The sequence below is a fragment of the Salmo salar genome, chromosome 01, assembly GCF_965601325.2.
Source record: "Salmo salar chromosome 01, fSalSal1, whole genome shotgun sequence".
Taxonomy (NCBI): Eukaryota; Metazoa; Chordata; class Actinopteri; order Salmoniformes; family Salmonidae; genus Salmo; species Salmo salar.
In genome coordinates, this window is record NC_138291.1 from 91,917,804 (window position 1) to 91,941,947 (window position 24,144).

At 43.1% G+C, this 24,144-nt stretch overlaps 1 protein-coding gene across 2 annotated transcripts in view; it reads right to left on the reverse strand.

Moving 5' to 3' along the window:
* Positions 1-24,144, reverse strand: part of LOC106609966 (cytohesin-3) — a 59,074-nt gene that overhangs the window by 20,081 nt on the left and 14,849 nt on the right. For both annotated transcript variants that reach the window (XM_014209044.2, XM_014209051.3), the window contains exons 2-7: positions 13,851-13,933; positions 13,578-13,642; positions 13,127-13,193; positions 12,700-12,818; positions 3,875-3,955; positions 3,593-3,705 (exon numbers count right to left, since the gene is read on the reverse strand). In XM_014209044.2, the coding sequence (XP_014064519.1) occupies positions 3,593-3,705; positions 3,875-3,955; positions 12,700-12,818; positions 13,127-13,193; positions 13,578-13,642; positions 13,851-13,933 (528 nt within the window). The remainder of the gene's footprint in view (positions 1-3,592; positions 3,706-3,874; positions 3,956-12,699; positions 12,819-13,126; positions 13,194-13,577; positions 13,643-13,850; positions 13,934-24,144) is intronic.

Genomic DNA, 24,144 nt, shown 5'->3' on the forward strand with positions numbered 1-24,144 from the left:
AGTTTCTGATTAAAAAAAATGATAACCCAACCCTGATCTGTACTTCTCCACAACTTTGTCCCTGACCTGTTTGGAGAGCCCCTTGGTCTTCATGGTGGTGCCCTTGGTCTTCTTAGTGGTGTTGCAGACTCTGGGGCCTTTCAGAACAGATGTGTATATATACACTGCGATCATGTGACACTTAAATAAAGTCCACCTGTGTGCAATCTAATTAACTATGTGACATTTGAAGGTAATTGGTTGCACCAGATCTTATTTAGGGGCTTCATAGCAAAGGGGGTGAATATACACTGCTCAAAAAAATAAAGGGAACACTTAAACAACACAATGTAACTCCAAGTCAATCACACTTCTGTGAAATCAAACTGTCCACTTAGGAAGCAACACTGATTGACAATACATTTCACATGCTGTTGTGCAAATGGAATAGACAACAGGTGGAAATTATAGGCAATTAGCAAGACACCCTCAATAAAGGAGTGGTTCTGCAGGTGGGGACCACAGACCACTTCTCAGTTCCTATGCTTCCTGGCTGATGTTTTGGTCACTTTTGAATGCTGGCGGTGCTTTCACTCTAGTGGTAGCATGAGACGGAGTCTACAACCCACACAAGTGGCTCAGGAAGTGCAGCTCATCCAGGATGGCACATCAATGCGAGCTGTGGCAAGAAGGTTTGCTGTGTCTGTCAGCGTAGTGTCCAGAGCATGGAGGCGCTACCAGGAGACAGGCCAGTACATCAGGAGATGTGGAGGAGGCCATAAGAGGGCAATAACCCAGCAGCAGGACCGCTACCTCCGCCTTTGTGCAAGGAGGAGCAGGAGAAGCACTGCCAGAGCCCTGCAAAATGACCTCCAGCAGGCCACAAATGTGCATGTGTCTGCTCAAACGGTCAGAAACAGACTCCATGAGGGTGGTATGAGGGCCCGACGTCCACAGGTGGGGCTTGTGCTTACAGCCCAACACCGTGCAGGAAGTTTGGCATTTGCCAGAGAACACCAAGATTGGCAAATCGCCACTGGCGCCCTGTGCTCTTCACAGATGAAAGCAGGTTCACACTGAGCACGTGACAGAGTCTGGAGACGCCGTGGAGAACGTTCTGCTGCCTGCAACATCCTCCAGCATGACCGGTTTGGCGGTGGGTCAGTCATGGTGTGGGGTGGCATTTCTTTGGGGGGGGCCGCACAGCCCTCCATGTGCTCGCCAGAGGTAGCCTGACTGCCATTAGGTACCGAGATGAGATCCTCAGACCCCTTGTGAGACCATATGCTGGTGCGGTTGGCCCTGGGTTCCTCCTAATGCAAGACAATGCTAGACCTCATGTTGCTGGAGTGTGTCAGCAGTTCCTGCAAGAGGAAGGCATTGATGCTATGGACTGGCCCGCCCGTTCCCCAGACCTGAATCCAATTGAGCACATCATGTCTCGCTCCATCCACCAACGCCACGTTGCACCACAGACTGTCCAGGAGTTGGTGGATGCTTTAGTCCAGGTCTGGGAGGAGATCCCTCAGGAGACCATCCGCCACCTCATCAGGAGCATGCCCAGGCGTTGTAGGGAGGTCATACAGGCACGTGGAGGCCACACACACTACTGAGCCTCATTTTGACTTGTTTTAAGGACATTACATCAAAGTTGGATCAGCCTGTAGTGTGGTTTTCCACTTTAATTTTGGAGTGTGACTCCAAATCCAGACCTCCATGGGTTGATAAATTGGATTTCCATTGATTATTTTTGTGTGATTTTGTTGTCAGCACATTCAACTATGTAAAGAAAAAAGTATTTAAGATTATTTATTTCATTCAGATCTAGGATGTGTTGTTTAAGTGTTCCCTTTTTTGAGCAGTATATATGCACAAACCACTCTTTTTTTTTAAAACAAGTTAGCTTTTTCATTTCACTTCACCCATTTGGACTATTTTGTGTATTTCCATTACATGAAATCCACTTAAATTACAGGTTGTAATGCAATAAAATAGGACAAATACCAAGGGGGATTAATACTTTTGCAAGGCACTGTAATAAGGCTTATACTGCATTGAATGTATTACCTGAAAGAGGGAAGCTAGGAAATGTAGAGTTTATGGTGAGAGAGAGACTGCTCACACATGCACCGCTTTTAAAGCAACGATATTCAAGTGATAGGCTGTTTAAAAAAATAAAAAATAAAAAAAACTCTGCAGCGGCAATAAAAAAGGCAGATGGAGATGCGCATTGGGTCTTTATATTACTGTAGCATAGGCAACAAATGTAGGCCTTCATGTCACAAGAAAAAAAAAGTGACCATGATGAGATGATAGGTCTACATGCATGGTGAACTGCACTCCATACTGAGATGGGCTGTCTGTCCCCACCCTGAGCATTGATTCATCATGCAGAGGCTGTAGAGAAGTCAGATTTAGACATTGCATAGGCTATAATTGAACAGTTCTATTTCTCGCCATACTGTTTATATAAATAATTTATTAGAATTTACCGGTTTCTCGCAGTTACTTATCCCGGGAAAAGGTAGTGGTTTTGGGCTGTAAATCTCAGTAACCAGGTTCCCGCTATTCAACACACACACACCCTCCACACACCCACTTCCCCTCCACACACACCCACTCCCCCTCTGGGAATGAATACAGATATTGCAAATCTTATAATGTTGATGACTGGGTTCTTTAATATCTGTTGCCTCTAATTGCTGTAATCATTATTATTGGTTGGGTTACCCGTGCTGTGACTAGTGGTTATATGGTGTGTCTTATCCTTCCTCTCCACTGGCCAACAGACTACACTCTAGGCAGTCTCTTCTGCTGATGTGTGTTTGGTAGCAGTGCTCTCTCCTACTCCTTTCATATCAGCTGTGTAAATACCTGCCTGGCGCCACAACAAAAATCTTTCCCCCTCTCTAACAGCACTACAGTAGTCTCATCCAATGCTGGTGTATTTCATACATCTTTTTGCTTACATGGCCGCCTGGACGGATGTTCTGGTGGCTAAATACATTTACATTACATTTACGTCATTTAGCAGACACTCTTATCCAGAGCGACTTACAAATTGGTGCATTCACCTTATGATATCCAGTGGAACAACCACTTTACAATAGTGCATCTAAATCATTTAAGGGGGGGGTTAGAAGGATTACTTTATCCTATCCTAGGTATTGTTCAGTCCACATGTGAACTTTTGACCCTGGACAGATGGCAATGGTCTCCAATCAATATCAGGAAGTATTCATTAGTGATAATTGAATAACAAGGCTGAGGGTGTCATAGACCCACTGTGGTCAAAACGCTGCTACACAAACACATATGAACTAATCTAAAACAGTGAGCGGACATTCACCATCTGTAAGTCCCAAATGGCACCCTATACAGTGCACTACATTTGACCAGGGCTCATTTGAATAACAAGGCTGAGGGTGACTGACCCACATCAGTCAAAACACTGCTACATTAAAACACATATGTACTAATGTAAAATAGTGAACAGACATTCACTATCTGTAAGTCCCAAATGACACCCTATTCCCTATATAGTATACGACTATGGGCCCTGGTCAAAAGTACCATTTGGGAGGTAGACAGTGTTGAATGCTGAGGATCAGACCTGTTGACTGGAACACCCCAGGGTTACAGCCACAGTACCGCGAGGCAAACGCCTCCATCATCCGGTCAATCTTCTGAGCCTCACCAGGTAGACGAAAACTCCACAGGAACTGCCTGCAACAGACAGAGCAGAAACATTGACACTTTGCACCTCATTGGACACAATTGTCAATATCAGTATTGAGTGTGTACCATATAGAAGTATAAACGTCTCCATCAGTTCCTTAGAAAGACAGTTTTGTTCAGTTTGTTCCCTGTTAGATGAGAGAAACACATAGCTCACCTTAAGGCCTGGACGAGGTTGAGGTCAGCAAACTCATGAAGCTCTACGAACGCCTGTAGTACATTGAGGTTAAACTCATCTCTGGGGACACAAGGACATGTAAACTCATCAGGAAATGATTTTTCCTCAAGGCATTTTTCCAGAGCAAGGAATGGGAATATTATCAAGGGAATATAAAAAGTGTCCTGGAGAAGAGATGGAATAGTTGCACACACAGGTTGGACCCAGAAGGGGAAAACAATATTTCCACTGTGAATGTTCTTTTGTCCAAGCAGATGCTTTTTCCTTTGAATTCCAGACATATGTCTGCCTTCATTGACATACAAAGCAGCGCTGCAAGAGTCTGGAAGCAATCTAATAGCTGGCCTACTGAAATGGATCCCAATACCTCGAGGTGCTGGCCTACTGAAGTGGATCCCAAAACCTCGAGGTGCTGGCCTACTGAAATGGATCCCAATACCTTGACGTGCTGGCTTACTGAAATGGATCCCGATACCTTGAGGCACCCTGGACCATGCCAGCACATTTGATTGATGAAAAACAAGACACAGAATCTAGACACAGGAGCCTTCTGTGAGAGATTTGTTGCAGCACCAAAGGGGAGATTGAGAGAAAGTCAACATCACCTGTGGCCAGTGGTTCTCTGATGTTGTTTATGTAACATCCATTTGAATGTTCGAGCTTGAACACTCATATATGCTGCTGATGATTTTGTACGTTTGCCCACTGACAAAGAAATGATCAGTCTATAATTTTAATGTTTAGGTTTATTTGAACAGTGAGAGACAGAATAACAACAAAAAATCCAGAAAAACACGTCAAAAATGTTATAAAATGATTTGCATTTTAATGAGGGAAACATGTATTTGACCCCCTCTCAATCAGAAAGATTTCTGGCTCCCAGGTGTCTTTTATACAGGTAACGAGCTGAGATTAGGAGAACACTCTTAAAGGGAGTGCTCCTAATCTCAGTTTGTTACCTGTATAAAAAAGACACCTATCCACAAAAGCAATCAATCAAATCAGATTCCAAACTCTCCACCATGGCCAAGACCAAAGATTTCTCCAAGGATGTCAGGGACAAGACTGTAGACCTACACAAGGCTGGAATGGGCTACAAGACCATCGCCAAGCAGCTTGGTGAGAAGGTGACAACAGTTGGTGCGATTATTCGCAAATGGAAGAAACACAAAAGAACTGTCAATCTCCCTCGGCCTGGGGCTCCATGCAAGCTCTCACCTCGTGGAGTTGCAATGATCATCAGAACGGTGAGGAATCAGCCCAGAACTACACGGGAGGATCTTGTCAATGATCTCAAGGCAGCTGGGACCATAGTCACCAAGAAAACAATTGGTAACACACTACGCCGTGAAGGACTGAAATCCTGCAGCGCCCGCAAGGTCCCCCTGCTCAAGAAAGCACATATACATGCCCGTCTGAAGTTTGAAGTTTGAATCATTTAGATGTTCATTGGCAGAGGACAACTGGGTGAAAGTGTTGTGGTCAGATGCGACCAAAATGGAGCTCTTTGGCATCAACTCAACGTGTTTGGAGGAGGAGGAATGCTGCCTATGACCCCAAGAACACCATCCCCACCGTCAAACATGGAGGTGGAAACATTATGCTTTGGGGGGGGGGGGTTTCTGCTAAGGGGACAGGACAACTTCACCGCATCAAAAGGGACGATGGGCGGGGCCATGTACTGTCAAATCTTGGCTGAGAACCACCTTCCCTCAGCCAGGGCATTGAAAATGGGTTGTGGATGGGTATTCCAGCATGACAATGACCCAAAACACACAGCCAAGGCAACAAAGGAGTGGCTCAAGAAGAAGCACATTAAGGTCCTGGAGTGGCCTAGCCAGTCTCCAGACCTTAATCCCATAGAAAACCTGTGGAGGGAGCTGAAGGTTCGAGTTGCCAAACGTCAGCCTCAAAACCTTAATGACTTGGAGAAGATCTGCAAAGAGGAGTGGGACAAAATCCCTCCTGAGATGTGTGCAAACCTGGTGGCCAACTACAAGAAACGTCTGACCTCTGTGATTGCCAACAAGGGTTTTGTTTTGCAGAGGGGTCAAATACTTATTTCCCTCATTAAAATGCAAATCATTTTATAACATTTTTAACATGCATGGGATCAAATACTTTTTCCCCCTCACTGTGTGCACACACACACACACACACCTCAAACTTCAGAAGGAAACCAAACAAAGTTACGTAAATAGAGAGAAATACCTAAGTAAGAATCTCTTCTAAAGAACCGATCATACTAATAAAAACTGTTTTATTATTGATGTACTACAGAATTGTCAATATCTCACTTCAAACATTCATCTGAGAAAACCCAAACTTCTATTGTATCAACAGGAGTTAAGAAAAGCGTGTAAATCAGGACAAGATTACTAAAACATTGATCAAAGACCCCATCTGATTGTGTCATTCAAGACAGACTCGCCCACTCCCTTGCGGAAAAAACATTTGAAATTCACGTTTCACATGACAACATGCAAAAGCAACATGTGATAACATGAAACTACACGTGAAAACGTTAACTCGTGAAATAAATTTGACAACCTGGGGATGCAAAATAAAAAATGTTCACACTTAAAACAGAGTCCGATGTTCACGTGTGAGAGTCCGATGTTCACGTGTGAGAGTCCGATGTTCACGTGTGAGAGTCCGATGTTCACGTGTGAGAGTCCGATGTTCACGTGTGAGAGTCCGATGTTCACGTGTGAGAGTCCGATGTTCACGTGTGAGAGTCCGATGTTCACGTGTGAGAGTCCGATGTTCACGTGTGAGAGTCCGATGTTCACGTGTGAGAGTCCGATGTTCACGTGTGAGAGTCCGATGTTCACGTGTGAGAGTCCGATGTTCACGTGTGAGAGTCCGATGTTCACGTGTGAGAGTCCGATGTTCACGTGTGAGAGTCCGATGTTCACGTGTGAGAGTCCGATGTTCACGTGTGAGAGTCCGATGTTCACGTGTGAGAGTCCGATGTTCACGTGTGAGAGTCCGATGTTCACGTGTGAGAGTCCGATGTTCACGTGTGAGAGTCCGATGTTCACGTGTGAAAATCCAATTTCACATGTGAATCTTCAATGTGAGGTGAAAACATGTTATTGTCCTCACATGTGAAACTAAATTTAATACACGTGATTATATTTAATTAGCATTGTCATGTGTTTTTTTGGAAGGGAATAAATGAAGGGAAGCGGAATGCTGTGTAAAATAAAATCTTTAATGAGATGATTACAGTTAAAATATGTATGCTTATCTTTCTGCTGCACCACAAAGTCTGTAGTATTCTCAGAAGTCCCCTACACAGTCATGACCTATAGTACATCTCTACACTGAGCAACAGAGTGCCATCTGACTGCTATTTTACTTATCAGTTAATCTGATTATTCTCTCAACATTGATATAATTTACTTATTTCATCAATTTGAGGGTTTTCTGTATAGTTGTCTAATGTTGGTGGGGCATATTATTCTGTTTTAATGATACTCCTGTATCACTATGATAAATATAGTTTTTCTTCAGAGTATTTTCAACAACGCTGAGATTTACTTTGAAGTCCAAAGTGTAGGAATACAGGTGAAAATCAGTTAACACAGACAATGTGGCGTAGCAGGAAGATCAGAATGTCGTGAACCAAGAGGTTGTGGGTTCAAATCCCAGGTGACGACATGTTGAATAATAGTTACTGTATAATCATATGGTAACGTGTCAAATACAGTGCGTTCGGAAAGCATTCAGACCCCTTGACTTTTTCCACATTGTTACATTACAGCCTTATTCTAAAATTGATTAGAATTGTTTCCCCCCCTCAATCTACACACAATACCCCATAATGACCAAGCAAAAAACAGGTTTAGAAATGTTTCTAATTTATTACAAATTAAAACTGAAATATCACATTTACACAAGTATTCAGACCCTTTACTCAGTACTTTGTTGAAGCACCTTTGGCAGCAATTACAGCCTCGAGTCTTCTTGGGTATAACGCTACAAGCTTGGCATACCTGTATCTGGGGAGTTTCTTCCACTCTCCTCTGCAGATCCTCTCAAGCTCTGTCAGGTTGGATGGGGAGCGTCACTGCACAGCTATTTTCAGGTCACTCCAGAGATGTTTGATCGGGTTCAAGTCAGGGCTCTGGCTGGGCCACTCAAGCACATTCAGAGACTTATCCCAAAGCCACTCCTGCGTTGTCTTGGCTGTGTACTTAGGATCGTTGTCCTGTTGGAAAGTGAACCGTCGCCCCAGTCTGAGGTCCTGAGCAGGTTTTCATCAAGGATCTCTCTGTACTTTGCTCCGTTCATCTTTCCCTTGATCCTGACTAGTCTCCCAGTCCCTGCTGCTAAAAAACATCCCCACAGCATAATGCTGCCACCACCATGCTTCACTGTAGGGATGGTGCCAGGTTTCCTCCAGATGTTACGCTTGGCATTCAGGCCAAAGAGTTCAATCTTGGTTTCAACAGACCAGATAATATTGTTTCTCATGGTCTGAGAGTCCTTTAGGTGCCTTTTGGCAAACTCCAAGCGGGCTGTCATGTGCCTTTTCCTGAGGAGCGGCTTCCGTCTGGCCACTCTACCATAAAGGCCTGATTGGCGGAGTACTGCAAAGATGGTTGTCATTCTGGAAGGTTCTCCCACAAAGGAACTCTGTCAGAGTGACTGTCGGGTTCTTGGTCACCTCCCTGACCAAGGCCCATTCTCCCCCGACTGCGCAGTCCGGCCAGGCGGCCAGCTCTAGGAAGAGTCTTGGTGGTTATAAAACTTATTCCATTTAAGAATGATGGAGGCCACTGTTTTCTTGGGGACCTTCAATGCTGCAGAATTTTTGGGGTACCCTTCCCCAGATCTGTGCCGTGACACAATACTGTCTCGGAGCTCTATGGACAATTCCTTCGACCTTGTGGCTCGGTTTTCGTTCTGACATGCACTGTCAACTGTATGAACTTATATAGACAGGTTTGTGCCTTTGCAGATCATGTCCAATCAATTTAATTTACCACAAGTTGTAGAAACATCAAGGATGATCAATGGAAACAGGATGCATGTGAGCGCAATTTTGAGTCTCATAACAAATGGTCTGAATACTTAAATACGTAAATTCTAAAAACCTGTTTCCGTTATTATGGGGTATTGTGTGTAGGGAGGGAAAAAAGTTATTTAATCAATTTTAGAATAAGGCTGTAACGTAACAAAATGTGAAAAAAGTCTCAAGGTTTGAATACTTTCCGAATACACTGTATGTAATACTGCGACTATTTTGTGATGTTCCGTTGACATCCTATCCACTGTTCAGGGAATCACCATTAATCCACGTGATAAATTATGTGATCACGTGAAAATCCACATATGAAATACCATGTGAAATGTTCCAAAACCACATGGTTTTACATGTGCAAAATCCGTTACCTTCCATAAGGGCTCATCTCGCTCACACATCTGTAATTACAATGTGTGTAATGATGAGTTTACGGGAGGATCTGAAACCTAATTAGGACAAATAGTAGTATAGCCACCCCACCTGTGTTTACAGTTATTTCCAGTGAGTGGGCTGGCTCTTTGAGCATTCTCTCTGGGCTTAGCGCCTGGAAAGTATGGGGATCATACATTTAACCTGCAGACTCAATATTTTTGACTGACTCAAACACACGCACAGTCTGTCACGCTGCATCTCTTTCAATACATTTCTCTATTCCTTCTGTTCTTCATATAACCTAACATCCTGAGAAAGAAAGAAAGAACAAAGTATGTGGACACCCCTTCAAATTAGTGGATTCGGCTATTTCAGCCACACCTGTTGCTGACAGGTGTATAAAATCGAGCACACAGCCATGCAATTTCCATAGACAAACATTGTCAGTTGAATGGCCTTACTGAAGAGCTCAGTGACTTAACATGCCACCTTTCCAATAAGTCAGTTGGTCAAATTTCTGCCCTACTAGAGCTGCCCCAGTCAACTGTAAGTGCTGTGAAGTGGAAACGTCTAGGAGCAACAACAGCTCAGCCGCAAAGTGGCAGGCCACACAAGCTCGCAGAATGGGACTGCCGAGTGCTGAAGCGCGTAGCGCATAAAAATAGCCTGTCCTCGGTTGCAGCACTCACTACCGAGTTCCAAAATACCTCTGGAAGCAACGTCAGCACAAGAACTGTTCGTCGTGAGCTTCATGAAAGCACCATGCGCAATGCCAAGTGTTGGCTGGAGTGGTGTAAAGCGCACAGCCATTGGACTCTGGAGCAGTGGAAATGTGTTCTCTGGAGTGATGAAACACGCATCCCCATCTGGCAGGCCAACGGACGAATCTGGGTTTGGCGAATGCAAGGAGAACGCTACATGCCCGAATGCACAATACCAACTGTAAAGTTTGGTGGAGGAGGAATAACATTCTGGGGCTATTTATCCTGTTTCGGGCTAGGCCCCGTCGTTCCAGTGAAGGGAAACCTTAACACTACAGCATGACAATGCCCGCGTGCACAAAGCGAGGTCCATGCAAAAAATGGTTTGTTGAGATCAGTGTGGAAGAACTTGACTGTCCTGCAAAAAGCTCTAACCTCAACCCCATCGAACACCTTTGGGATGAATTGGAACGTCCACTGCAAACCAGGCCTAATCGCCTAACATCAGTGCCTCACCTCACTAATGCTTGTGGCTGAATGATCGCAAGTCCCCGCTGTAATGTTCCAACATCTAGTGGAAAGCCTTCCCAGAAGAGTGGAGGCTGTTATAGCAGCAACGGGGGGGACCAACTGCATTATTGCCCTTGGTTTTGGAATGAGACGTTCGACGAGCAGGTGTTCACATACTTTTGATCGTGTAGTGAGTCATCTGAAGCTGCCAACAGTGTTGTCTTTAAGTCATATAAACTGCTGTATCTCTAGTCCCAAGCCGGCCCCCAACCTCTTACCTGAGAGTGTGTTTCTGCGCTGAGTTAAATGGCGAAATTAAGTATTTTTTATGGCTAGTCAGGTGTTCACAGTGGGATGGCAAGACACCCAAGACAAATCGTTGCCAAGGTGATTTGTATTCTGAGGGAACCAGGTGGCCACGTTCATCAATAAATCCAGACCATAATAACCTACGGAGAGGGCCTCAGAATCAGGGAACGAATGGACTAAATCAAGAGGTGGACATAAATCTGCAGCACGGCTTTACAAGCATGACAGGGAGGGAAAACAATATCTCTACAAGGCAGATACAGTGCCTTGCAAAAGTATTCACCCCCCTTGGTGTTTTTCCTATTTTGTTTCATTACAACCTGTAATTTAAATTCATTTTTATTTGGATTTCATGTAATAGACATACACCCAATTTTTTTTTCTCCAAAATTCAAATTGGTTTCAAAAATGTTTTGGGAAAAAAATTCTAAAAAATAAAAAACGGAAAAGTGGTGCGTGCATATGTATTCACCCCCTTTGCTATGAAGCCCCTAAATAAGATCTGGTGCAACCAATTACCTTCAGAAGTCATATAATTAGTTAAATAAAGTCCACCTGTGTGCACATGATCTCAGTACACACACACACACACACACACACACACACCTGTTCTGAAAGGCCCCAGAGTCTGCCACACCACTAAGCAAGGGGCACTATGAAGACCAAGGAGCTCTCCAAACAGGTCAGGGACAAAGTTGTGGAAAAGTACAGATCAGGGTTGGGTTATAAAAAAAAATATCTGAAACTTTGGACATCCCACGGAGCACCATTAAATCCATTATTCAAAAATGGAAGAATATGGCACCACAATAAACCTGCCAAGAGAGGGCAGCCCACCAAAACTCACGGGGCCAGGCAAGGAGGGCATTAATCAGAGAGGCAACAAAGAGACCAAATATAACCCTGAAGGAGCTGCAAAGCTCCACAGCAGAGATTGGAGTATCTGTCCATAGGACCACTTTAAGCCATACACTCCACAGAGCTGGGCTTTACGGAAGAGTGGCCACAAAAAAAAGCCATTGCTTAAAGAAACAAACACGTTTGGTGTTCATCAAAAGGCATGTGGGAGACTCCCAAAACATATGGAAGAAGGTACTCTGGTAAGATGAGACTAAAATTGAGCTTTTTGGCCATCAAGGAAAACACTATGTCTGGTGCAAACCTAATACCTCTCATCACCCCGAGAACACCATCCCCACAGTGAAGCATGGTGGTGGCTGCATCATGCTGTGGGGATGTTTTTCCATCGCAGGGACTGGGAAACTGGTCAGAATTAAAGGAATGATGGATGGCGCTACTTGAGGGAAGCCTGTTTCAATTCTTCCGGAGATTTGCGACTGGGACGGAGGTTCACCTTCCTTCAGGACAATAACCCTAAGCATACTGCTAATGCAACACTTGAGTGGTTTAAGAGGAAACATTTAAATGTCTTGGAATGGCCAAGTCAAAGCCCAGACCTCAATCCAATTGAGAATCTGTGGTATGACTTAAAGATTGCTGTACACCAGCGGAACCCATCCAACTTCAAGGAGCTGGAGCAGTTTTGTCTTGAAGAATGGGCAAAAGTCCCAGTGGCTACATGTGCCAAGCTTAGAGACATACCCTAAGAGACTTGCAGCAGTAATTGCTGCAAAAGGTGGCTCTACAAAGTATTGACTTTAGAGGGGGTGAATAGTTATGCACGCTCAAGTTCAGTTTTCTTGTGTTATTTCTTGTTTGTTTCACAATACAAAAATATTTTGTGTGGCAAGTTGTGTAAATCAAATGATACAATCTCCCCAAAAATCCATTTTAATTCCAGGTTGTAAGGCAACAAAATAGGAAAAATGCCTAGGGGGTGAAAACTTGCACAAGCCACTGTAGATGGGATGGCTTACCTCTCCCCTAAGTAATCTCCGATGACAGTCTTGTTCAGGCCCTCACCCTTGTAGAGGAACTGAGAGATGTCTTCTGGGGTGTGCTGCAGAAGGTCGTTTTCCAGGAGAAACTGGATCCCCTGGAACACAAGATGGACGACAGACAGTGGACTGTTTATGTCAATCACGGGTGAATGATTATATCAGAGCAGCAGTATATGACAGGGGTCCATTACTAGACAACACCCAGAAAAGCCATTCCAGGACTGAAATAAAAGAGGCAATCAAAGAAGCCTGGGCCATACGTACAAACGTAAACATAGCTTTTTATATCACAGGGGTATATTACTGGACATAACCCCGCCAAAAGCTATCCCAGAGCTGAAATAAAAGACTGAAGACGTGGCCATCCCTGAGGCTCTGGTCAAACATTTCAACCTGAAAATACCTTCTTAGGATCCATGTTGAATTTCTTCCTCCCCATGGCAATCTGTTTGTTCCTCTGTGTAATTTTGCTGTGAGACATGGAAGAAAAACCATGAATAACCTTCTATACAACCAACCAACTTCAAAAACAGCAACATTACATGTAAAAAGGTACCTTTTTAACCTTCAGCTGTTCAGACAGACCCATTAGTGCTGTATACATTGAGCCAGATTGAATCAACTAATGATAGGAAATTGAGCAGGCTGATAGATGAGATTATAAAATAGTTCAGTCACATTTTGGTTAAGGACATTAGATATGGTACACCAGCTAAGACTGATTGAAATCACTGCATAGGCACAGATCACCTGATTGAAAGCACTGCACACCACATACTTGTTCAGTCTTCTAGTTAGAACAGTGAAAATCAAATGCGAGCACCAGTGAATGAGACCATGGGCTTTTCACCCACCTCTCTCCTACACACGTTAGTTGCTCGATCTCAGTCATGACTTCAGCTATCTCAAACTTCAAGCGCTGAGAGGGGAAAAAAATAAATATAATTGGCATCTTGGAATAAGCTCATTCAGAGAAAATTATTCAAGAGTGAAGGCAGTACTGTACTAGAATCTTATGAACAGAGACAGAATGATAAAAGCTACACGAGCATATCATAAAAACAACACTCTTCCTCAAAGCTTTGCCAGCTACTAAGCTGAGCCACAGCAACTTCAAGGCTACCCACCTCAATATCATCCAGCAGCTCTCTCTTTCTCCGCCGGATGTTTGACAGCTCATCCCTCTCTTCCAGCGAGAGATCCTCAGGTACTATAGAGAGATCAGAGAGAAACCTTCTTAGTCTTACTGCTGATACATCTTCTTACACTGCATGACACCACACACACACACTAACTAAGCCTGCTACAGTACGATGACTGTTACACTAACTAACTAAGCCTGCTACAGTACGATGACTGTTACACTAACTAACTAAGCCTGCTACAGTACGATGACTGTTACACTAACTAAGCCTGCTACAGTACGATGACTGTTACACTAACTAAGCCTGCTACAGTACGATGACTGTTACACTAACTAACTAAGCCTATTACAGTAAGATGACCGTTACACTAAATAATAGGCTGACCTTCCCCCCTGCCCACCCCCCTGACTTCCTCACTAAGGTATTTCTAGACTTTTCAGAATTAAACTCAGACACTGCAGTGGTTGGAGGAGATTTTAATTGTTTGTTGAACCCCCTTATTGATAAGCTTCCCAGTGGTATAGCCTCACTCTCTCCTCAAGCTAAGTCACTTACAGCTATTTGTGATGATCTGGGGTATGCTGATGTTTGGAGAGCTTTTCATCCCTCCAACAGAGAGTTCACTTTTTTCTCTGCACCTCATGGATGTCAGACTAGAATAGATTACTTTTTTATGCCCAGGACGTCACTGCAGTCGGTTTTATCCGCTAGGATAGGAAGCATAGTCATATCTGATCATGCGGAGGTGATCCTGGACATAAAACTCAACGGGGCATTCAATCAGTCAAGACACTGGAGGTTGAATACAACCATTCATAAAGACCATACATTCACATCATATTTTATTACAGAGTTTAAAGCATTTTTCTCTATTAACTCTCAATCAACAGATAACCCCTCACTCCTTTGGGAAACCTGTAAGGCGTACGCCAGGGGTCTGATTATGTCATACGCAGCCACTAAGAGGCGTGAAAAGCAAAAAACACTAGAGGGTGAATTAGGAACTAAAGAGAAGGACTATATTGAAACTCCCACTCCTGCCCTATTAAAGGAAATATCAGTCATTAGATCAACGTTGGACTCCCTCCTAACACAGGACGCTGAAAAGAAAATGAGATTTGTCAAGCAAAAGCTATATGAACATGGCGATAAGCCAGGAAAGTACTTGGCGTACCTAGCTAAAAAGAGAGCTGACTCACAGTCAATTGCGGCTATTACTGATTCTGATGGCAATCATTTATATGAAAATAAATTGATAAATGACTCATTTAAGAAATTTTATGCAAATCTTTATGCCTCAGAACTGCCAAATCACTCACCCAAGTTAATGGAGAACTTATTTTCTAAGATTGAGCTCCCTACTATCTCCGAAAAAGAGGTCTCTCCTTAATGCTCCTATTACTGAGGAAGAGATAATGTTCGCAATTAAGAATCTGCAAAATGGTAAGGCCCCAGGACCGGACAGGTTTTGTAGTGAGTTCTATAAAGAGTTCCATGGCCTGATCCTTGAGCCATTGCGTGATATGTTTAACCACTCATTTTCAAATGACCAGCTCCCCCAAATGCTGCGAGAAGCCAACATATCACTTATTCTCAAAAAGGGAAAATGTCCGGAGTCTTGTTCCTCGTACAGACCAATTTCCCTTCTGAATGTGGATAGAAAATTGCTTTCTAAAATTCTAGCCACAAGATTAGAGGACTCACTGCCACTAATTGTGAAAGGAGACCAAACTGGCTTCATTAAGGGACGTTAGGTCATGTAACAATGTCAGACGGCTTCTTAATGTAATTGAAGTCTACCAACGAAGTGCTATGGATGGTATTGTGCTCTCCCTAGATGCTGAGAAAGCATTTGATCGTGTGGAGTGGTCTTACCTATACTTTGCTCTAAATAAATTTGGTCTGGGGGACAACTTTATAAAATGGGTGAAAGTTTTATATGATGATCCTCAGGCTGCTGTCCTTACTAATGGACTACGGTCAAATAGCTTCCCTATACACAGAGGTACCAGACAGAGCTGTCCTTTGTTCCCCCCTCCTATTTGCACTTGTTATGGAACCACTGGCCGAGGCCATCAGGGTAACGCCTGCTATACAGGGGCTGCTCATTGGTGATGTTCACCATAAAATAAGCTTGTATGCTGATGATGTCCTGATATTCATTTCTAATCCCGAGACTTCAATCACATCTCTTATTAATATTATTGAGTTATTCAGCGAATTCTCAGGCTACAAGATTAACCTCACTAAATCAGAGGCTATGCCACTTTGTAACCTTCACTCTGTACCTAATACTTCTCCCCCCTTCCCTTTTAAATGGTCTCCCTCAGGTTTTACGTATCTGGGTATATTTGTAACTCCTAAATTCCAACAAATGTACAAAGCCAATTTTGTTCCCTTGTTCGACACAATAAGACAGGATCTGGAGCGCTGGAACTCTCTTCCGATTTCATGGTTGGGTAGAATATCCCTCTTGAAAATGAACATTTTACCTAGGCTACTCTACCCAATCCAAATGATCCCAGTATTACTCTCCAATAAGGTAATAAAGGATGTAAATGGATGGCTAAGTTTCTTTATATGGAGTAAACGCAAGCCAAGACTTAAGATGGCAATATTGCAGCTGCCAAGTTCTATGGGTGGCTTGGATCTGCCCAATATCAGGTTCTATCAGTGGTGTGCCCACCTATGTTATATTTCAGACTGGATCACAAACGATGACTCCTCTATTTGGTTAGACATTGAGACTTCTCTTTCAAAATACCCTTTACAGGATCTTCTGTTTTTCACAAGTTTCAAGTCTGTAAAAGATCATTGTAACAACCCCATTACACTTAACACACTCAAAGTATGGAGGTCAGTTCAACGTTTCCTAAGAAGGTCCAAACTAACCTCTGCTCTTACCCCAATTCTTAACAACCCAAATTTTGCCCCAGGATTGCTGGATGCTGGCTTTAACGTTTGGCTTAATAAGGGCATACGCAGACTAAATGACTTATTTGCGGATAAGATTTTATTGTCATTTGAGCAGATGGTCGAGAAATATCAACTCCCAAAGCAGGACTTTTTCCGTTTCCTACAAGTAAGACATATTCTGAAGAGCACCACCTTAATTGGCAACCCTGATATGTCTGTCATTGAAAGAATGCTTTTTTTCCCCACAAAGGAAAATGTCTGTAAGTCTGTTTTATGATGCTTTAAGGTCCTTTTCCGCTGTCGATACAGAGGGTGAAACAAGTGTGGGAGAAAGAACTGTCTGTTACTATTGATGAAGAGATGTGGGAGGACATTTGGAAATATGCAAAAACAATATCTATATGTAATCGTACTAGAGCAATTCAATTAAGAATAATATACAGATTGCATATATCCCCAAATCGCAGACATGCTTTTAGCCCCTCTTCCTCAGTGTCTTAAATGTAAAACTGATACAGGCACCCTAACACATTGTTTATGGTCATGTACCAAAATACAAAGATATTGGTCTGGTGTTCTGCAAGAAATTGAAAAGATCCTAGGGGTCGATCTAGAATTGGACCCAGTTTCTTTACTGTTAGGTCTCCCTAGTAGGCATGTAACTTCTGTGGGTAAGAGGAGGCTTTACAACATCCTCACCTTCGCAGCGAGGAAAAACATACTTTTACAGTGGATTAGTGATAAGGTTCCCTCTATTAAAGATTGGCATAAGATACTATTTGAATGGGTGCCGCTGGAATATCTGACATGTACATTGCATTCTAAGACAGATCAGTTCTACAAAGTATGGGAACCTTACCTAAATTACCTAGAACCTGAAGTGTCAGCTATTATGCTGCGAGGATTCTCTTAAAATAGTGATCTATGTATTTCAGAATTACACTGTACGTTCCATGTGGGGAACTCAACTTCTTGGTTTAAACTGAGTTTTTTTTTGTTGTTTGTTTTATTTATTTATTTATGTTTATGTTTGTTTAAAATGTATGTATTGAGAGACGCAATGAGGGGGATGGGGTGAGAGAAGCGCTGAGCGGGGAGAGGGAAATGGTGTGTGTGTGTATGTGCGTGCATACATACACATATCCGTAAGTGAGTGCTGTTTTTTTTGCCTTGTCTTTGTTGTTGTATCTCTTAATATGGGTGAAAATTGTGAAACTCTAATAAAAAAAAATACTGTTACAATAATAGGCTGACCACACCACTTGCGTGTGCTGCAAAATAAATTTAGAAATCCATGTTATTCAATTATTGCACCCACACTGTTTTATGTGTGGATTAATTGTCGGAGTAGAGGACCTTGGGCATTTCAGGTAAAATAACAACTCAATGTTTATATCCCAAGACAAATTAGCTAGCAACAGCAAGCTAGCTAAATAAGACAAATTAGCTAGCAAGTGCAAGCTAGCTAGCTAAATTGCCATACATGTTTAATGCTTTTCCACCTGTCCCCAAATTAATGTAATTGGTTCAGAGTTTGTTTTGATATTTTAACCTGCGTGTCGTGATTGCGTTTGGTGTGGGGGGACAAAATAAATGTATGCACGATGGCGCATGAGCACAGCCGGTTTGGGTTCCGTGTAAGCCTGCTACAGTACTATGACCGTTACACTAATTAGTTAACTAACCCTGCTACAGTAATATACCCGTTACACTGACGAACTAAGCCTGCTACAGTAACATAACCGTTATACTAACTAAGCCGGCGTCAGTAATATAACTGTTACACTGACTAACTAAGCCTGCTACAGTAATATACTGCTCAAAAAAATAAAGGTAAATCTTAAACAACACATCCTAGATCTGAATGAAAGAAATAATCTTATTAAATACTTTTTTCTTTACATAGTTGAATGTGCTGACAACAAAATCACACAAAAATAATCAATGGAAATCCATTTTATCAACCCATGGAGGTCTGGATTTGGAGTCACACAAAATTAAAGTGGAAAACCACACTACAGGCTGATCCAACTTTGATGTAATGTCCTTAAAACAAGTCAAAATGAGGCTCAGTAGTGTGTGTGTGGCCTCCACATGCCTGTATGACCTCCCTACAACGCCTGGGCATGCTCCTGATGAGGTGGCGGATGGTCTGAGGGATCTCCTCCCAGACCTGGACTAAAGCATCCGCCAACTCCTGGACAGTCTGTGGTGCAACGTGGCGTTGGTGGATGGAGCGAGACATGATGTCCCAGATGTGCTCAATTGGATTCAGGTCTGGGGAACGGGCGGGCCAGTCCATAGCATCAATGCCTTCCTCTTGCAGGAACTGCTGACACACTCCAGCCACATGAGGTCTAGCATTGTCTTGCATTAGGAGGAACCCAGGGCCAACCGCACCAGCATATGGTCTCACAAGGGGTCTGAGGATCTCATCTCGGTACCTAATGGCAGTCAGGCTACCTCTGGCGAGCACATGGGGGGCTGTGCGGCCCCCCAAAGAAATGCCACCCCACACCATGACTGACCCACCGCCAAACCGGTCATGCTGGAGGATTATGCAGGCAGCAGAACGTTCTCCACGGCGTCTCCAGACTCTGTCACGTCTGTCACATGTGCTCTGTGTGAACCTGCTTTCATCTGTGAAGAGCACAGGGCGCCAGTGGCGAATTTGCCAATCTTGGTGTTCTCTGGCAAATGCCAAACTTCCTGCACGGTGTTGGGCTGTAAGCACAACCCCCACGTGTGGACGTCGGGCCCTCATACCACCCTCATGGAGTCTGTTTCTGACCGTTTGAGCAGACATGCACATTTGTGGCCAGCTGGAGGTCATTTTGCAGGGCTCTGGCAGTGCTTCTCCTGCTCCTCCTTGCACAAAGGCGGGGGTAGCGGTCCTGCTGCTGGGTTGTTGCCCTCCTACGGCCTCCTCCACATCTCCTGATGTACTGGCCTGTCTCCTGGTAGCGCCTCCATGCTCTGGACACTACGCTGACAGACACAGCAAACCTTCTTGCCACAGCTCGCATTGATGTGCCATCCTGGATGAGCTGCACTACCTGAGCCACTTGTGTGGGTTGTAGCACCGCCAGCATTCAAAAGTGACCAAAACATCAGCCAGGAAGCATAGGAACTGAGAAGTGGTCTGTGGTCCCCACCTGCAGAACCACTCCTTTATTGGGGGTGTCTTGCTAATTGCCTATAATTTCCACCTGTTGTCTATTCCATTTGCACAACAGCATGTGAAATGTATTGTCAATCAGTGTTGCTTCCTAAGTGGACAGTTTGATTTCACAGAAGTGTGATTGACTTGGAGTTACATTGTGTTGTTTAAGTGTTCCCTTTATTTTTTTGAGCAGTGTATAACCGTTACACTAACTAACTCTGCTACAGTAATATAACCGTTATACTAACTACGCCTGCTACAGTAATATAACCGTTATACTAACTAAGCCTGCTACAGTACCATGACCATGTCACTAACTATCAACCGTTACAGTACGATGACCGTTTCACTCAGTTTATCCAGAGTCACACGCATCAAAGCAGATACAAGTTTACAGTTTTATTAGTTGTATGTACGGGATACACATGGTATACACCATCCAACGAAATGCTTACTGGCAGTTTCCTTACGGACAATGCAACAATAAGAAATAATAAAATCTAATACACTTAATTAGTGGGAAAAAAGGCTAACGGTCTTACCGTAATTATTCCACATGAGTGTTTTCCAACCCTTTTTAAATGTGCGGGGGAATATTCTATTAATAAAACCAATCCAGATTCATTTCTTTCATTGAAAGTGAATTTTTTTAATTAACGCAACCGTCGCCCTCAACTCTACCCGCCTAGGGGCTTAGAGCTGGAGTGAAACGTATCCCTCTGTGTGTGTAACCACCAGAGAGGGGTCTCTGATCCGACTTCATTAACCCAGCTAAGAAGCAGTTAGATATTTAGTGGACGTGTAACTGGACGTGTAGCCTCTTCATAAAGCAGGAACATGACAAGCCTGATATCACAGCCAAGCCACTGCATATATGAGCTGTGGAAACATGGTCTTTACTTCAGAGCTTCCCTTTATACAGAACTAAAGCAATGTCTTGCCAATTAAAAGTGAACAAGGAAGCCTAGCTCAAGAGAGGCCTAGTACTCATTTGGCACGAGGTTGTACACAGCTAAGGGGTCCAAACATTGATTGCAGCCACAATATTAATAACAATAACACAAAAGCCTGTGTAACGTCAAAATGACTGTTCCTAACTAGCTGACGTAGTCCTATGTAGGCTGGACTGGGGGTCAGAGAGTCAGGTAGTGAGACAGCCAGTTAAGGGACTTCGTTCTGGTCCATGATAGTGGGCTACGTGCTGCTGTATGACAACAGAAGGGATGTAGAGCTACAATAATCACTGACTGGAGTTCAACATCAAAACAGAGCCATTAATTAGCTGGCTAACCTCAGGGTTAACCTCTCTTTGGTTATACAACCTACTGGAACTGTGACTGATGCAATTAGTTTCAATTTAAGTTTCAACTTGACGCACAGCAGGAAACTCTCAATTGAGAAATAACAAAAAAGTTTGAAGTGGCACAATGTTATCTATGATAGAAATGACATGTTCCATTTCACCACTCTACTGTATTTTCTTATTGTTCCCAAGATCACAGGAAATCTCACCAGAAACCCACTTGTGTCTATTTCGATCATAATGTGGATCATCCAATGCAAATTTCATTATTGCTTTTAACCGCAAATATTTTAGACGAGTGTCATTTCTCATCATTTGCATGTTGGATGGATGACATTCTGCATGGAGAGAATGTAGCCTGGTTTTGTGTAAGGCCTGAGGATGTCTGTATTCAGGTTAATATGACCGTCTGGGAAGACTCATCTCTGGCTGATCAGATTCATCGTGGATGTTAATGAGACGGTGAATGGGAGCTAGCCTGGTTAAACCAGACTGAATGCTGCAGACTGAGCACAACATGTAAGTGCAGCATTCAGTTTGGTTTAACCAGGCTAGATGTGAGGCTGAGCTGCCTCAGAAGCCTCCCTACACCACATCTGCGCTGACCATTATGTCACCCTACAAAACACACCTTCATTTATCAGATCAACAAGCAAGGCAAAAGGTTGGGAAGGTACATTTAAAATGGGTAATAAAATGGACCCTTCTGGTCCAGTGGTAGTGGACATTAAACATGAAAATAGGGGTCTAGAAATTATATTGCTAATTCAATCCCTCCTGGCAACTACCCTCCGTCTCATCCAAAGAATGAGTTTAGTAGTCTCCAGTCGGCAGACAGAGGAGTCTTTTTTTTTTTTTTTTTTTTAACTAGCAGGGTCCAGAGCTCCAATGGTCACAACAACTGTGACACTGGCAGGGTCCAGAGTAGAGGTTGGCCGATTAATTAGGGCCGATTTCAAGTTTTCATAACAATCGGTAATCGGTATTTTTGGCCACTGATTTGCAGATTTTTTTTACACCTTTATTTAACTAGGCAAGTCAGATTAAGAACACATTCTTATTTTCAATGACGGCCTAGGAACAGTGGGTTAACTGCTTTGTTCAGGGGCAGAACAACTGATTTTTACCTTGTCACCTCAGGGATTCGTTTTTGCAACCTTACGGTTACTAGTCCAACACTCTAACCACCTGCCTTACATTGCACTCCACGAGGAGCCTGCGTGGCAGGCTGACTACCTGTTACACGAGGGCAGCAAGAAGCCAAGGTAAGTTGCTAGCTAGCATTAAACTTATCTGATAAAAAAAACATCAATCTTAACATAATCACTAGTTAAACTAGTAATATCGTCAACCATGTGTAGTTATCTAACGTGTCCTGCGTTGCATATAAATCGATGCGGTGCCTGTTAATTTCTCATCGAATCACAGCCTACATCGACAAACGGGTGATGATTTAACAAGCGCATTCGCGAAACCAAGCACTGTCGTTGCACCAATGTACCTAACCATAAACATCAATGCCTTTCTTTAAAATCAATACACAAGTGTATATTTTTTAAACCTGCATATTTAGTTAATATTGCCTGCTAACATGAATTTCTTATAACTAGGGGAGTTGTGACACTTCTCTTGCGTTCTGTGCAAGCAGTCAGGGTATATACAGCAGTTTGGGCCGCCTGGCTCATTGCGAACTGTGAAGTCCATTTATTCCTAACAAAGGCCGTAATTAATTTGCCAGAATTGAACATAATTCCGACATAACATTGAAGGTTGTGCAATGTAACAGGAATATTTAGACTTAGGGATGCCACCCGTTAGACAAAATACGGAACGGTTCCGTATTTCACTGAAATAATAAATGTTTCTTTTTCGAAATGATAGTTTCCGGATTCGACCATATTAATGACCAAAGGCTCGTATTTCTGTGTGTTATATTATAATTAAGTATATGATTTGATATAGCAGTCTGACTGAGCGATGGTAGGCAGCAGCAGGCTCGTAAGCATTCATTCAAACAGCACCTTCGTGTGTTTGCCAGCAGCTCTTCGCAATTCTTCAATCATTGCGCTGTTTATGACTTCAAGCCTATCAACCCACGAGATTAGGCTGGTGTAACTGATGTGAAATGGCTAGCTAGTTAGCCGGGTGCGCGCTAATAGCGTTTCAAACGTCACTCTCTCTGAGACTTGGAGTAGTTGTTCCCCTTGCTCTGCATGGGTAATGCTGCTTCGAGGGTGGCTGTTGTCCATGTGTTCCTGGTTCGAGCCCAGGTAGGAGCAAGGAGAGGGACGGAAGCTATACTGTTACACTGGCAATACTAAAGTGCCTATAAGAACATCCAATAGTCAAAGGTATATGAAATACAAATCGTATAGAGAGAAATAGCCCTATAATTCCAATAATAACTACAACCTAAAACTTCTTACCTGGGAATATTGAAGACTCATGTTAAAAAGGAACCACCATATGTTCTCATGTTCTGAGCAAGGAACTTAAACGTTAGCTTTTTTACATGGCACATATTGCACTTTTACTTTCTTCTCCAACACTTTGTTTATTCATTATTTAAAACAAATTGAACATGTTTCATTATTTATTTGAGGCTAAATGGATAGTATTTATGTATTATATTAAGTTAAGTGTTCATTCAGTATTGTTGTAATTGTCATTATTACAGATAAATAACATTTAAAAAAGAAAAATAAGAAAAGAAAAACGGCGATTAAATCGGTATCGGCATTGAAAAATCATAACCGGTCGACCTCTAGTCCAGAGCTCTGACGGTCACAACAACTGTGACACTGGCAGGGTCCAGAGCTCTGACGGTCACAACAACTAATGGTTCCTTTATCAACAAAACGGTCATCCTTTTATCAGTTCATGTCTCTTCACCA